The 16,877-nt window shown below is 41.7% G+C and overlaps 1 protein-coding gene across 20 annotated transcripts in view; it reads right to left on the bottom strand.

Annotated features, from left to right (window-relative positions):
* Positions 1-16,877, bottom strand: part of PDE8B (phosphodiesterase 8B) — a 383,716-nt gene that overhangs the window by 12,498 nt on the left and 354,341 nt on the right. For all 20 annotated transcript variants that reach the window (XM_082457144.1, XM_082457151.1, XM_082457136.1 and 17 more), the window contains 6 exons: positions 16,565-16,641; positions 14,933-15,097; positions 12,384-12,429; positions 11,831-11,966; positions 10,726-10,924; positions 6,292-6,509 (listed from right to left, as the gene is read on the bottom strand). In XM_082457144.1, the coding sequence (XP_082313270.1) occupies positions 6,292-6,509; positions 10,726-10,924; positions 11,831-11,966; positions 12,384-12,429; positions 14,933-15,097; positions 16,565-16,641 (841 nt within the window). The remainder of the gene's footprint in view (positions 1-6,291; positions 6,510-10,725; positions 10,925-11,830; positions 11,967-12,383; positions 12,430-14,932; positions 15,098-16,564; positions 16,642-16,877) is intronic.

The following is a 16,877-nucleotide window of genomic DNA, read 5'->3' on the forward strand; positions in this document are numbered from 1 at the left end:
AAACATTTTCATGAACTCACTGAAGACCAGATGGAGTTTAAAAAGATGAACAGTCTAAGCAGAGAATGGAGGAGGGCTGGCTGCACATCAAAGAAATCTATGTGGTCAACGTTTGTGTACATCTTTATGAAAATATCCTTGCAGCACCTGTGAACATTTAGCAGGGAGTGCTCGCCTCGTGAAGCAGCTCAGGGTAAAGGCACGGCCGCCAAAAGTAGGAGTGAGAGCAACGTGATGCCAGGAGGGAAACCCCAAAGAGGCCGCAGCTGCAGGAGGCCGGAGTCCTGGCCGCTGTTGGCCTTCCCTGAGGGCTTCGACCAGGCCCCGCAAGCTGCACAGCAGCTGAGCGCCACCCGCCTCACGGACCCTGTCCTGCCTCACGTCGCCAACCCAGTCGCCCTGTTGCCAGAATGAGCTGAATTCTGAAAACTGCTCAGCAGGACCAGGCATAGCACGGGCCTCTTCTCTTGTGGTTTCACTTGCCAAGACCACTATCTTGATAATTCTGAGCTCTTCTCACAAGTGTTCATCCAGGGGCATCTACCCCAGCCATGTGGCTGACAGGGTCTTGGTGCTCCGGCCTGGTGTCAGGCCAGAGCCGCTGACGTGGGAGAGGCGAGTTCAGGAAACTGGACCACCAGAGACCTCCCAGCCCCACGTAGTATCAATCAGCGAGAGTTCTCTCAGAGATCTGCGTCTCAACGCTATGACCCAGTTCCACCCAACTGCCAGCAAGCTCTAGTGCTGGATGCCCCATGCCAAACAACTAGCGAGACAGGAACGCAACCCCACCCATTAGCAGAGAGGCTGCCTAAAATCATACTAAGTTCACAGACATCCCAAAACACACCATCAGATGCAGCCCTGCCCACCAGAAAGACAAGATCCAGCCCCACCCATCAGAACACAGGCACCAGTCCCCTCCACCAGGAAGCCTACACAAGCCACTGAACCAACCTCACCCACTGGGGGCAGACACCAAAAACAACGGGAACTATGAACCTGCAGCCTGCGCAAAGACCCCAAACACAGTAAGGTACACAAAATGAGCAGACAGAGAAATATGCAGCAGATGAAGGAGCAAGGTAAAAACCCACCAGACCAAACAAATGAAGAGGAAATAGGCAGTCTACCTGAAAAAGAATTCAGAGTAATGATAGTAAAGATGATCCAAAATCTGGGAAATAGAATGGAGAAAATACAAGAAATGTTTAACAAGGACCTAGAAGAACTAAAGAGCAGACAAACAATGACAAACAACACAATAAATGAAATTTAAAATTCTCTAGAAGGAATCAATAGCAGAATAACTGAGGCAGAAGAACGGATAAGTGACCTGGAAGATAAAATAGTGGAAATAACTACTGCATAGCAGAATAAAGAAAAAAGAATGAAAAGAATTGAGGACAGTCTCAGAGACCTCTGGGACAACATTAAATGCACCAACATTCGAATTATAGGGGTCCCAGAAGAAGAAAAGAAAGGGTCGGAGAAAATATTTGAAGAGATTATAGTTGGAAACTTCCCTAACATGGGAAAGGAAATAGTCAATCAAGTCCAGGAAGCACAGAGAATCCCACAGAGGATAAATCCAAGGAGAAACATATTAAACTATCAAAAATTAAATGCAAAGAAAAAATGTTACAAGCAGCAAGGGAAAAGCAACAAATAACATACAAAGGAATCCCCATAAAGTTATCAGCTGATTTTTCAGTGGAAACTCTGCAGGCCAGAAGGGAGTGGCAGGATATACTTAAAGTGATGAAAGGGAAAAACCTACAACCAAGATTACTCTGCCCAACAAGGATCTCATTCAGATTCGACGGAGAAATTAAAACCTTTACAGACAAGCAAATTTAAGATAATTCAGCACCACCAAACCAGCTTTACAACAAATGCTAAAGGAACATCTCTTGGCAAGAAACACACGAGAAGGAAAAGACCTACGAAAACTAACCCAATACAATTAAGAAAATGGTAATAGGAACATACATATCGATAATTACCTTAAATGTAAATAGATTAAATGCTCCAACCAAAGGACACAGACTGGCTGAATGGATACAAAAACAAGACCCGTATATATGCTGTCTACAAGAGACCCACTTCAGACCTAGGGACACATACAGACTGAAAGTGAGGGGACGGAAAAAGATATTCCATGCAAATGGAAATCAAAAGAAAGCTGGAGTAGCAATTCTCATATCAGACAAAAATAGACTTTAAAATACAGACTATTACAAGAGGCAAAGAAGGACACTACATAATGATGAGGGGATCAATCCAAGAAGAAAATATAACAGTTGTAAATAGTTATGCACCCAACATAGGAGCACCTCAATACATAAGGCAAATGCTAACAGCCATAAAAGGGGAAATCGAGAGTAACAAAATCATAGTAGGGGACTTTAACACCCCACTTTCACCAATGGACAGATCATCCAAAATGAAAGTAAATAAGGAAACACAAGCTTTAAATGATACATTAAACAAGATGGACTTAATTGATATTTATAGGACATTCCATACAAAACCAACAGAATACACTTTCTTCTCAAGTGCTCATGGAACATTCCCCAGGATAGATCAAATCTTGGGTCACAAATCAAGCCTTGGTAAATTTAAGAAAATTGAAATCTAATCACATATCTTTTCCAACTGCAATGCTACGAGACTAGATATCACTTATAGAAAAAACTGTAAAAGAAACAAACACTTGGAGGCTAAACAATATGCTACTAAATAACCAAGAGATCACTGAAGAAATCAAAGAGGAAATCAAAAGATACCTAGAAACAAATGACAATGAAAACACAACGACCCAAAACCTATGGGATGCAGCAAAAGCAGTTCTAAGAGGGAAGTTTATAGCAATACAATCTTACCTCAAGAAACAAAATCTCAAATAAACAACCTAACCTTACACCTAAAGCAGTTAGAGAAACAAGAACAAAAAACCCCCCAAAGTTAGCAGAAGGAAAGAAATCATAAAGATCAGATCAGAAATAAATGAAAAAGAAATGGAGATGATAGCAAAGATCAATAAAACTAAAAGCTGGTTCTTTGAGAAGATAAACAAAATTGATAAACCATTAGCCAGACTTACCAAGAAAAAAAGGGAGAAGACTCAAATCAACAGAATTAGAAATGAAAAAAAAAAATAACAACTGACACTGCAGAAATACAAAGGATCATGAGAGATTACTACAAGCAACTATATGCTAATAAGATGGACAACCTGGAAGAAATGGACAAATTCTTAGGAAAGCACAACCTTCAGAGACTGAACCAGGAAGAAATAGAAAATAAAAACAGACCAATCACAAGCCCTGACATTGAAACTGTGATTAAAAATCTTCCAACAAACAAAAGCCTAGAACCAGATGGCTGCACAGGCCAATTCTATCAAACATTTAGAGAAGAGCGAACACCTGTCCTTCTCAAACCCTTCCAAAATATAGCAGAGGGAGGAACACTCCCAAACTCATTCGACGAGGCCGCCATCACCCTGATACCAAAACCAGACAAAGATGTCACAAAAAAAGAAAACTACAGGCCAATATCACCGATGAACATACATGCAAAAATCCTCAACAAAATACTAGCAAACAGAATCCAACAGCATATTGAAAGGATCGTACACCATGATCAGGTGGGGTTTATCCCAGGAATGCAAGGATTCTTCAGTATACGTATATCAATCAGTGTGGTACACCATATTAACAAATTGAAGGATAAAAATCATATGATCATCTCAATAGATGCAGGAAAAGCTTTTGACAAAATTCAACACGGATTTATGATAAAAAAGCTCCAGAAAGTAGGCATAGAGGGATACCTCAACATAATAAAGGACATATATGACAGACCCACAGCCAACATCATTCTCAATGGTGAAAAACTGAAACCATTTCCACTAAGATCAGGAACAAGACAAGGTTGCCCACTCTCACCACTATAATTCAACATTGTTTTGGAAGTTTTAGCCACAGCAATCAGAGAAGAAAAAGAAATAAAAGGAATCCAATTTGGAAAAGAAGTAGTAAAACTGTCACAGTTTGCAAATGACATGATACCTACCATACACAGAGAATCCTAAAAATGCTACCAGAAAACTACTATAGGTAATGAATGAATTTGGTAAAGTAGCAGGATACAAAATTAATGCAGAGAAATCTCTTGCATTCCTATACACTAATGATGAGAAATCGAAAGAGAAATTAAGGAAACACTCCCATTTACCATTGCAACAAAAAGAAAATACTTAGGAATAAACCCACCTAAGGAGACAAAAGACCTGTATGCAGAAAACTATAAGACATTGATGAAAGAAATTAAAGACAATACAAACAGATGGAGAGATATACCATGTTCTTGGATTGGAAGAATCAACATTGTGAAAATGACTATACTACTCAAAGCAATCTACAGATTCAATGCAATGCCTATCAAACTACCAATGGCATTTTTCACAGAACTAGAACAAAAAATTTCACAATTTGTATGGAAACACAAAAGACCTCGAATAGCCAAAGCAATCTTGAGAAAGAAAAACGGAGCTGGAAGAATCAGGCTCCCTGACTTCAGACTATACTACAAAGCTACAGTAATCAAGACAGTATGGTACTGGCACAAAAACAGAAATATAGATCAATGGACCAGGATAGAAAGCCCAGAGAGAAACCCATGCACATATGGTCACCTTAGCTTTGATAAAGGAGGCAAGAATATACAACGGAGAAAAGACAGCCTCTTCAAGAAGTGGTGCTGGGAAAACTGGACAGCTACACATAAAAGAATAAAATTAGAACACTTCCTAACACCATACAGAAAAATAAACTCAAAATGGATTAAAGACCTAAATGTAAGGCCAGAGACACTATAAAACTCTTAGAGGAAAACATGGGCAGAACACTCTATGACATAAATCACAGCAAGATCCTTTTTGACCCACCTCCTAGAGAAATGGAAATAAAAATAACTGGGACCTAATGAAACTTAAAAGCTTTTGCACAGCAAAGGAAACCATAAACAAGACGAAAAGACAACCCTCAGAATGGAAGAAAATATTTGCAAGCGAAGCAACTGACAAAGGATTAATCTCCAAAATATACAAGCAGCTCATGCAGCTCAATATCAAAAAAACAAACAACCCAATCCAAAAATGGGCATTAGACCTAAATAGACATTTCTCCAAAGATGTACAGATTGCCAACAAACACATGAGAGGATGCTCAACATCACTAATCATTAGTGAAATGCAAATGAAAACTACAATAAGGTATCACCTCACACCAGTCAGAATGGCCATCATCAAAACATCTACAAACAATAAATGCTGGAGAGGGTGTGGAGAAAAGCAAACCCTCTTGCACTGTTGGTGGGAATGTAAATTGATATGGCCACTATGGAGAACATATGGAGGTTCCTTAAAAAACTAAAAATAGAACTACCATATGACCCAGCAACCCCACTACTGGGCATATACCCAGAGAAAACCATAATTCAAAATGAGACATAGCACAATGTTCATTGCAGCACTATTTACAATAGCCAGGACATGGAAGCAACTTAAGTGTCCATCGACAGACGAATGGATAAAGAAGATGTGGCACATATATACAATGGAATATTACTCAGCCATAAAAAGAAATGAAATTGAGTTATTTGTAGTGAGGTGGATGGACCTAGAGTCTGTCATACACTGTGAAGTAAGTCAGAAAGAGAAAAACAAATACCGTATGCTAACACATACATATGGAATCTAAAAAAAAAGGTCATGAAGAACCTAGAGGCAAGACGGGAATAAAGATGCAGACCTACTAGAGAATGGACTTGACACTGGGAGGGGGAAGGGGAAGCTAGGATGAAGTGAGAGAGTAGCATTGACATATATACACTACCAAATGTAAAATCGATAGCTAGTGGGAAGCAGCTGCATAGCACAGGGAGATCAGCTCGGTACTTTGTGACCACCTGGAGGGGTGGGAGGGAGTCACAAGAGGGAGGGGATATGGGGATATATGTATACATATAGCTGATTCACTTTGTTATATAGCAGAAAGTAACACAACATTGTAAAGCAATTATACTCTAAAAAATATGTTAAAAAAAAATAAAGATGAACATTCTAAAAAGTACAGTTCAGTTTATAAGGTTATTATTTTATTGTCTGATACAATGGTACAGCCTTCCCCCTAAGAGAACGCTAAGTACTTGGAGAAGTTAGGGAAAACTGAGTTTCCCACTTACATTTTACAAACCTGAGCACAAGACCCCAAGCACACAAACCTGTCAATATTCTTGAAAATGTTGCATTTGCTGTCCTTGACCGTGAGCTGGAAGGCCAGGGCTGTGTGGTGACTCTCCAAGACAGCAGTGTCATTATAGAGCACGGCGAGTTCACTGCCTGCGTTGCACAGGAAAGAGTTGGTCCTTCCTGGGTGATCCACGTCATGGACTGTGGCAGCAATCAGGGCAGCCACCTCATCTAGCTGATCGAGGCTTCCCTGGGGTCAGGGGGAGGCAAGGTTGAGCATTACCCACTGGATGTAGGAGACCTCCACTCATCCCTGTCTCTCTGGAGGGGATGAGCAGGGGGTCCTTCTCTGACTTCCTAGACGTTAAGAGGCCACCTAGGGTATATCACATCACCTTGCCGTACTGTGGATTATCTGGAGGGAAATAGAAATCTGAGTAGCAGTTATAATGGATACCTAAATTCTTTCTCCAGAGTTCATTCACTCTAGTTCTTCTGCAGGAGGATGCCAAACAGGCCTTTTCAAATGTATGCTGTATGGCATATTGCCATGACTCTCTTCTGTGAGTGGATGGAGAAGAAAGTGGCCTAGGATCACAAGTGTTACTTTATTTGCCTACTTCTGAAAAGATTTTGAGAGTATGGCAGTAAATGGCACAGATACAACAAAACTCTTCACACAAAGATAAAAGGATTACAGCCAAGCAACACAAGAGGATGAAGGGCAAGAAGAATTTTCCCAGGAAAACTGAGGCTAAGGGGGCTCTTACAGTGAAGAACACAATTCAGCTCTGGGCTAGCAGGTGGAAAAGGCTAAAAGGGAGACCCTCTTTCTAACGCTCTCATTATGTAGTTAAAGAACACAAACCAGAGCATCAGGGGATACAAATGTTTTTTCAGCTCACAGCTTTAGGAGGAAGTTATCAAATGGGCTACTGTTGTATAAGAGACACTGCACTTTATGAATTCATTCCTTTAGTTATTTATTTGATGCTTACTGGGTGCCAGTTGTCATGCAGAGTGCTGGAGTTACAGTGATGAATTATACTGGCATAGCCTGCACTAATGGAGTTGGTAATTTACTGGAGAAGGCACAAATAAGGAAACACACAACCAAAATTAACTTACTGTGAGATGGGTTAAGAAGGGAAGTACAGGTGGTTTGAGCGTGTAACCATGAGGCTTGATCTAGTTTAGGGCAGTGCTGTCCGTTCAACTTTTCTGTGGTGATGGAAATGTCTGTATGTGGGCTGTCCACTATAGTCACCCCTAGTCACTTACAGCTCCTGGACACTTGAAATGTGCGCGCAATTGAGGAACTGAATGTTTCATTTTATTCAATTTTAATTAAATGTAAATAGCCACATGCGGCAAATGGCTACTTACGGACAGCGCAGGTCCAGAGGGTGGGCAAGAATGGGTTCTCTAAGTAAGTGATTTTTATGCTGGAACCTGAAGGATAAGCAGGCATTAGCCAGGCAAAAAAATGGCAAGGGAGAGAAATCCAGGCAGAAAGATCAGCCTGTATGATGCGCCTGATGTGAAACAAACGAAGTGGCTTATTCAGGAAACTTAAAGAGCATCATTGTGGCTGAAGGGTAGTGAGTGAGGGGGAAACTGGTCCCCAGGATGAGGCTGGAGGGGTGGGCATAATTTTTGGTTTTCCTGAGTTGCTTTCCTAGGCTATGGGAGAAAAAATTGCAAACTGCTTCTCAGATGCTAATAGGTAAGGAGCAGTGCATCTGAAGCTCAGCCCTGAAAACTTTCCTGAAAGCTGTCCCTACCAGAAGGAAGCCATTTCCATTTCCAATCCTGACCTCCTGGAGCTGGTGGGCAGTCCTGGCTTGCCTCAAGTCCACATGAACCGGTTTCCTGAGGGGGGGACAGCAGTCGCTGCCATTCTTTTCAGCTCTTCTCAGAGACTGACTTTGTAATGCACAGGGCAAGCAAATACGCCTAGCCCCCTTTTGCTGCTGGTTAGGAGAGGCCGTGGGAACCCACAGGTACAGTCAGAATCCAGAGCTGCCCTGACTTGGCCTCCACTCTCACTGATTCTACCTGTGCAGTGAGGACCCATGAGGACCAAACTTTGGGCCTCCAGCTAGTGCTCATGGAGTATGTTCAATCTTGTTCGGAGTATGGGGCCAGTTTATTTTTAAATTCTTCCGTGACATAGATTCAAGTAAGTGGAATAGACAACAAATAGCATTAGACAAGACATGTCTTTCCTTCCAACTTACACTGATTTAGACCTGGCACTTTTACAAAGATACCAGTAAAAGGCCATGCCCTGCAGTTTTGGTGGGCACTGTCTAATAATGCAGTGTCTGATAAGAAATGCAGGGAGGCAGGGAAAGAAGACCGGGCTGCTCACTAGCAGATGGGAGAAGCAAGGCTCTTCCCATAGCAGGGAGGGACTGTCTGTGGAAGAAAACTTCCCCACCAAACCCACGGCAGGAGAAGTTCCCTAAAGCCTTGGAGGTGCAGACATTTCTGCATAGTTTTTTCCTCCTTTAACCAGCAGGAATAGATTTGGATCACACTGAAGCAGACTGGCCAGAATGGACTCCATTCTACATTAGCCTTTCAAACAGTTCCTTTTCTAGGACAAATAGTCACTCACTCAGAGAATAACAAAAGAATGCTGGCTATCCTGATCTCTCCACTTGCAGTGGTTCTTAGGAACTGGGAAGAGTGGGAAGGGGATAGGGTGTGCAACAAATTGAAGGGGAATGTCAGCTCTGGACATGTTATCTATATGGCTGGGTTGAGGATGTGGAGCTATGTCATAGTGACATTAAGAATTTTAGCCTTATAAAGAAATTAGGGGTGACAGATGACATGGATATTTGGTAAAAACATTTTTCTGACTCTCTTTGTCAGTGGCAGCAGGTCTGGTGAAAGACACCTCAGGAATAAATCCCACTCGAAGCGCCTCATGGTGGACTAACCAGTGATCTTGGGCTGCTACTAAACCTCTGACCTCAGGAGTCCCTTCCAGCCCAATTCTAGGGTTCTTTGCAGCTCTAAATTTTCTGATTCTTTGGCCTCTTAGAAAATGTCTTTTGGATTACAAGCATATTGTATCTAGTCTTAGACTTGTTTGTATTGCTGCTATTTGAGAATTCAGACTCTGCATGTGCTAGCAGAACAAACAATTTAAAGAAAATTTCTTATTTTAGGGGAGGGAGAGGAAAGGAGATAATAAAGTGACTAAGCATTCCATAATTTATCAAGCATTTAATCTATATTTTTCTAGAGTGCTTCTGCTTAAGTGTGGTTCATCTTTAACTCAATGCCTATAGGTCACTTTGGTCTCAGCGTTAATGCCCAGGTCCTGTCCTCATTTGGCAGTGTGCAACCTAAGCTGTATAATATCTCATGTAATGTAAAATGGAGGAATGTGAACCTGGAGTAGGAATCTGGAAGTATCTTAGCTCCTCAAAGAAAAGCGCTATAGAAACAGGCTGTTATCACCTGTGATATCACCTTTTTTAAAAGTAGGAGACAAAAATCTTCAAAACCATCATTATTCTTGAATGACACTCTTTGCTTTCTTGCTGATGAAAGTAAATGCCAGGATCAGTCTTTGGCAAAACTGAGAAGGGAACATTCCCCCTCCCCATTTTGGTGCCATTTCTGCTCTGTCTACCTATCCCACTACCACTCTTCTTAAGTACCTAGGGTCTTAAGACTAAGTCAGAAAATGATTGAATGTTAAGCATTTGCAGATTGATGTGAACCTGTCTCTATACAGCACTTGTCCCAAGGGTATCTATAGTCTAAGCTTCACTTCTAATTGTAACAAAGGAATTACAAGCTTCACTGTGAAAGTGATGGTAGTTGGGGAAGAGGGGAGATGGGGATCTCTTGCCAGCTATACGTGGGGTATACATAGGACTGCCCTACAAATCAGCACCTGTAAGTGACAGTATTGACTTCTAAGACCAAGGAACTTGGAACTCTTGCAGAATTATACAAGTCATTAATATACAGATATACACATTCATACCTACACAAAACACACATATATATGTATGTAAATCAGTAGGATGCTGAATGGCTCACTACTGTCTGGATTGTAATATACCAATGACATAATTCTGATCCTAAAATTTAACCTCCAGACCTAGTAACCATTTGCTATAATAATTAAGTTCTGTCCTCTAACCCAGTATCACAAAGGGCTCCTAGTGAACATTTGGAGAATGGGTTCATGGATCAGCCAGACATGTAAAAGAGTCTCTACAGTGGCATAAATTATTATTTTAAGCATTTGTGGGAAGGGAAGGCTAGGAGAAAATGCCATGTCTTTACAATACCAAAAGGACCAGTCAGTTTGGTAGCTCAAAAACTCTGTCAAAATTGGTTCCAAAACAGTTGTTTGCCTAACATATTTATTAAGATTGGGTTCTTAGATCTCTAAAATCTATGCAGGTAACTAGATTGTGATATCACAATTCTACCTTCACTCTTTCTTTTCCAAGGAAGAAGGCAGTGGCGTGCAGGACATCAGCGGCATGAGTGGAGTTGTGGTAAGCATTGGAGGAGTGGTAGTTGGATTCAATCACTTGGAGCCAGGCCCGAAGGGTAGTTTCAGAACAGTGTAAAAATTCACATACTCCAAACCGGGAAAAGACTTTTAAGCCCAGGTAAACCAATGGCCTGGAAAACAGGGGGAAAAACTCTGATTCATTGTATTCACTGCTCCAGAAGCTGCTTTCTTTGAAGCTACTGCGAAATTGAGTCATTTTTTCCCCTGATGCTTCATAGGCACAGGGGTATAAAAATATGTCCTCTCCAAATTAGAAGGTGATAGAGCATCTCCTCCTCGCCAGCCACTTCTTTAAAACTAGGTGCCTCATGGTGGTTAATCCAAATGACTTCCAGACTGTCTTAAGTCACCTGCCCTTCAGTGGCTCTAACAATCGAGAGGTCCCTGACAGTCCCTCTCTGTCTCTGCTTCCACGTAAGCTTTGCACTTCCTGTGTCCCCTGAGGAAGTTACTGAGCTTAAGGACAAAAAGAATGGCTTGTGTGGGTTCAGCAAAGTCATGTCATTTAGAATTAAGTTACTTATTTATAGTTATCATTCACATCCAACACCCCTGGAAGAAAATGGACTTCTGTAATAGAAGAGGACTTTCTGTGTTATCTAATCTTTCCCCTGCCTATAGGATGGATCAAAAGAAAAGTCTACAGTGCTCTCAAACTCATTTTGTAAGGTGGGACCTCAACAAGTTTGGAGCTGAGAATACTTAGAACTTTTGGCTCACTGGCACAAAGGAATGACCTGGGTAGATCTGAAGAAGACACTCAGTATTTCTTCATCCTGGGTATCACCAGGCTGATCCCACATCTTACCCGCTAATACTCTCTTCTCCATAAAGGAGCTCACTCAAAGGGCCACAGTCTCTCTGCGCATTTGACACTCCTCCAGCATGGCATGAAAAGCAGAACCTGGGAGGTCACTTGTGGCAAGGACTCACATCTCCCTCAAAGTTTCCAGATGTGAAAGTCTTGAGTGTGTCCATCAATTCTCCCCCTGCCTACAGCCAGAGAAGCCACATACCTTTTGTGTGTCACAGCTTCCAATTCAAAGATGTTGAACTCCCAGCTTTCCTCATTATCAAGTAATTGAGCGATAGACGGGGGGACATCGTTGATGGTTACTGGCATCCCAAGGTGACTGTGACTCTGGGGCACATCTGAGCAAACAGATGGGGCAGGAAGGGTGGGTAATTGTGGAATCTTGAGTGCTGCTGAGCATTTGTCATCTTCATGGTTGCTACTAGAAAGAAAGTCTTGAACTTCCAGGGGTAAGAAGATTTTCCCTTCAGGGTTCTCTTACATTATTAAACTTCAGGACCCCCCAATAGAAAAATAATTCAGTTTAACTGTTTAAATATAGAGAGATTTGCAATTCTTATTCTGACAGCGCTCAGAGAAGTAATTTATTTATATTAGGAGACCTGGTTTCAAATGTAGACCATAGAGATGCTTAAACTCCAATGAGACGAATAGGAAGTATCACCAAGGCCCTTCCCAAACAATAATCACAACACTGAGGGAGACAAAAGGCCAGAGACAGGTTATCAGTAACAAGTGGATAGAGGACAACTTACTCTTAGTGAACACATACTCGTTTCCTGACAACCTTCTCAAGCCATCCTGGAATAAAGAAAGATGCTATGAGAAGCATGCTTTATATGCCATTATCATTATTCTCTCATTTCCTTTATTAGCCAAAGATATTTGAATCCTGAATAACCCAGTCAATCTGGAACTCCAAGTTGAAGCTCAAAATCAAGTGAGAACAATAGCTACAAAACAGTGGATACTCTCCTTTCCAAGGCTGTTAGCCCCAGGAGATGAAGAATTGAGAATTAAGTGGCTATGACTGCATTCAGGTCTCACACCTGAGCTGTGAGTTAGCTCTGTTCTCATGCCATCTTTCTCTTGTTGCATTTTGAAGCCACATAATGAAATCACAGAAGTGATCTTGCTTCGGGTACATGTTAATTTGAAAGGACCCCAATTACCCTCACAAGGACTGTGTCATTCTTGTGTTCTTAGATTTGCATCCTGGAGAGCCAAAGCCATGGGCCACATCTGGGGAATGATTTAATGTAAAGCCTTTAAAAGGTTGGGCTAATTTTTGACTAACATCTAAATTAACTTTTTTCCAGCTATAGTTTCTGTCTTATGAGCTTCACTGTTAGCCTTTAAAGGAAGTTTCTGGATTTGAGGTCTTTGGAAGGGCAGCATAAGGGAGTGAACAGAATTTCAATGTTCTGCCATTTACTAGGCTCTTGAACTTTAGTCCCCAGATGTTCTTGCATCTCATTTTCCTGCCCTCTACCTTCTACCCCCGAGTACCTAATTATTTAGACCTCTGCTTAAAAGCCATTTGTAATTGCTTATTTGTCATCCTCAGAAAGTATGTGCTAAGGTTTAAAGTATTAATGAAGGGCTCTCCTGAAGTCACACTCTGGATCTTTAGGCCAAGAGCTTAATTTTCAAAACTGGATAAATAGATAAGTAACAATGGCCATAACTGTCCTGCCTCTAAGGCAGATATCACAAGGAACTCCTCTGTTCTTAATCTTTCTTTCTTCTCTTCCCTAATGCTACATAAAAAAAGGTGGAACCTTGTACTGGTTCCTCACAGCATTACCTGGAGAGGAAGCCCAACATGGTATGGCAGCAGGGGAAAGGAGGGCAGATAACTTGTTCTAGGAACCAGAATGGTTCTGCAGCTCTGCAGTGGCCAGCCTCCAGACAGACCCTTGGCAGTGTTCTTTTTTTTTTTTTTAATTGCAGTATTGTTGATTTACAATGTTGTGTTAGTTACAGGTACACAGCAAAGTGATTTGGAGATAGATAGATATATATATATATATATGTATATATATATTCCATTTCAGATTCTTTTCCATTATAGGTTATTACAAGATATTGAATATAGTTCCCTGTGCTATACAGTAGGTTCTTGTTGTTTATCTATTTTATATATAGTAGTGTATATCTGTTAATCCCAAACGCCTAATTTATCCACCCTCCCCCCAACATTTCCCCTTTGGTAACCATAAGTTTGTTTTCTATGTCTGTGAGTCTATTTTTGTTTTGTAAATAAGTTCATTTGTATCACTTTTTAAGATTCCACATATAAGTGATATCATATGATGTTTGTCTTTCTCTGTCTGACTTACTTCACTTAGTATGATTATCTCTAAGTCCATTCATGTTGCTGCAGATGGCAAACACACACACACCTTGCCAGTGTTCTTTAGAACTAAAGTCTACACTGCATTGGGCCAGCCGAGGGGCTCAAAAGGATCAGGAGGTCACTCAAATTACAGGCTCACCAGAAACCTTTAGTAGGAACAAGGAGGATGGACCAGAAAGCCAGTCAACACTCAGCATTTGGTGGCAGGGCTAGACAGAAAACTTCAAAGTAAAACTCTTCGATGACTCTTGGACTTTGTTTTTCTCCCAAAGAATTCTTCCAGCTTCAGTCTCCAATAGGGAGCACAAATGAATAATTTGAATTTTCTCATTTTTCTTCACTTGCTGATGGATTATGATTACAGCCAAACAGATCACAGCAAAAACACTAGAACAGGATGACTCCTTGGAAATAAGCTACTTTTAGTGGTTACAAATGGTGGTATTGGAGTGCCGGCAGGGGGTGGCTCCTCCTCCCCTCCCCACACTGAGCCACGGCAGCTCCACTCTGCTTTTGTTGATTATAAAGGGAACGCTATATAAAGGTTTTATTTAAAGAAAGAATTCTACAGCTAAGATTTTGGAAACGAGTGCTGTCATCTAAGTATCAACGCTTTCATTATATAAAGAGCCTGAGGTCCAAGGAAGCCTAGCCATAACCCTCAATGGAATACTATACCAGGTCAAGGGGAAGAAGTACAAAAGGGCTCCATTGTGATATTTAGCCTTCAATCAACTGTCTATTTACTCCTTACTGTAGTACAAATTCAGAAAGACAAATTAGTCATTTGTGCTCCTGCAACTGCTTCTGGTTATGCTGATGTTAGCCCATACAGCAGGTATTTCTACACCTATAGGTAACAGTTTATATACTACATGCTATATGCTCTCTGGAGTGCACTTAACATTGTCTGTCCTGCATTTCTGGTTTTTCCTCATCACTCACAGTCATCAGGCCTCCCACGAGATCACTGGTGTGGGGATCTTCATCTTTGGTACCCAGCTGAGGGGAGTACAGTTCTGTGGTCCGTAAAATTTCTAAAACTCTGTCCAAGGCTTCTGCTACTGTGACAGGACTGTTTTCTTGGGCTGCATTGATTATATTTATAACCTAAGGAAGTAAAGAGAGAGAAAGAATAAATTTGAGGACATGAGGATTCTTCTTCTCAAAACTCACTCATGTGCCTAGAATCCAAAAGAAATCAGATGATAACACATCTTATTGTTCAAAATGACCAGTGCTTTCACGGCACCACTCTCTTTGTACTGAAGCATGCTTCTCATCCCACCCTATCCGGTGTTTCTCTTACTTCAGGGACTACATTTTCTCAGGCTCCCTTGCTGATCCTTCTCCTTTAGCTCTCTTCTACAGGTTGCAGTTCCTCAGAGACTAGTGCTGGGCCTTCCTCTCACTCCACAGTCCTTTCAGAGATGAGCTCTTTCATTTCCATGACTTTGGACACATACGATCCACATGCCCAGGACTCTCAAATTTATATCCCAGCCCTGAACTCCTTTTTGACTTTCAGATGTATATATTCAGTTGCTTGCCTGACATATCTATTGGAATGTCTTACTTACATATCCAAAACTAAACTCACGACCTTGCTCTCCTCTTCCCAAAGCAAGCAAGTAAACCTAACAGAAAATGAAAGACAAGAGCTGTACTCCTCCGGTTTCTACATTGCCATGAAAAAACCACTTCTGTTAATCTTGTGCTCAAACCAAAACCCTGGGAGGCCCTGGTTGACATATCACTTTCCCTCAATTCTTTCCCTACCTGACAGTATAACTCATCATCAAGACGAATTGAATTTACCCCCAAACATTTCCTGATCTACTCATTTCTCTCCACCTCCACTGCTGTAATTCTAGTACAGCTAACACAGTTTCTTGCTTAGAATTCTGGAAAAGGTCCCTAACTGTCCTCTCCCCTTTCACTCTTGCCATCTCCAGTCCATTCTCTGCATGGCGGCGTGGTGTTATTTTCAATAAACGTATCTGGTCATGTCATTCCCCTACTTTAAACTCTTCAGTGGTTTCCGTTGCACATGAACTAAAATATAAACTTACTACAGCTCTATTGGCCAGAATGAACTGAGCCCTGCACAACTCCATGTCACCATTTCTCCCCTCTGCTCTCCAAGCTCCAGTCACACCTGACTTTCTTTGAGGCCCTCAGTTGCTCCGTCCCCTCCTTTTCCCACCTCAGTGCTCATCCCTTGCTGTGCCTGCTGCCTAGGCTCCTCTTCTGCTAACATCTTTGTACCCTTCAGGTCTTACTTCAAACATTACTTCCTCTACAGAGAGACCCTCCCTGACCACCCCTCTCACCCAACCAAACTAGGGCCCTAACCTACTTTTCCCTCATAGAAACCTGTTGTTTTACTTTATGGCAGTCATTGCAATTTATAACTACGTATTTACTATGTGTTTATTTGTTTAATATCTGTTTCCTTTACTAGACTGTAAACCCCATGATACAGGTAATAGTATGCCGTTCATCACTTTATCTCCAGAATATAGCCTAGTGTTCAGTGGCCCTGATTGCAGAGTAGAGGCAGCAGCTGCTACTCACCTTTGTGATGGGAGCCTCGATGGTCATGGAATGGATCCTTGCCATGGATGGATAGCGACGATTCTGTAGGCTTGGTGCTGGAGAGAAGTCAAGAAAGTTGTATCTGGTTCTGGTGGCTCAGCTGCGCTTAAGTGCAGCAAAGGAACCCTGCACGGACTGGGGGCCTGATTCCCACAGGACTACTGTCCTCCACTGCTCCCCATAAAGCAATGAATTCACCCATCTCTTAGTCCTAAAAGGCTGAGAGCTCAGCCACTACTTGCCAGGGACTGGGAAGGGTGGTCTGGCCTGGAACACTGATGACAGGAAGGCT

Source organism: Balaenoptera physalus (assembly GCF_965194825.1).
Source record: "Balaenoptera physalus genome assembly, chromosome: 3".
Classification (NCBI taxonomy): Eukaryota; Metazoa; Chordata; class Mammalia; order Artiodactyla; family Balaenopteridae; genus Balaenoptera; species Balaenoptera physalus.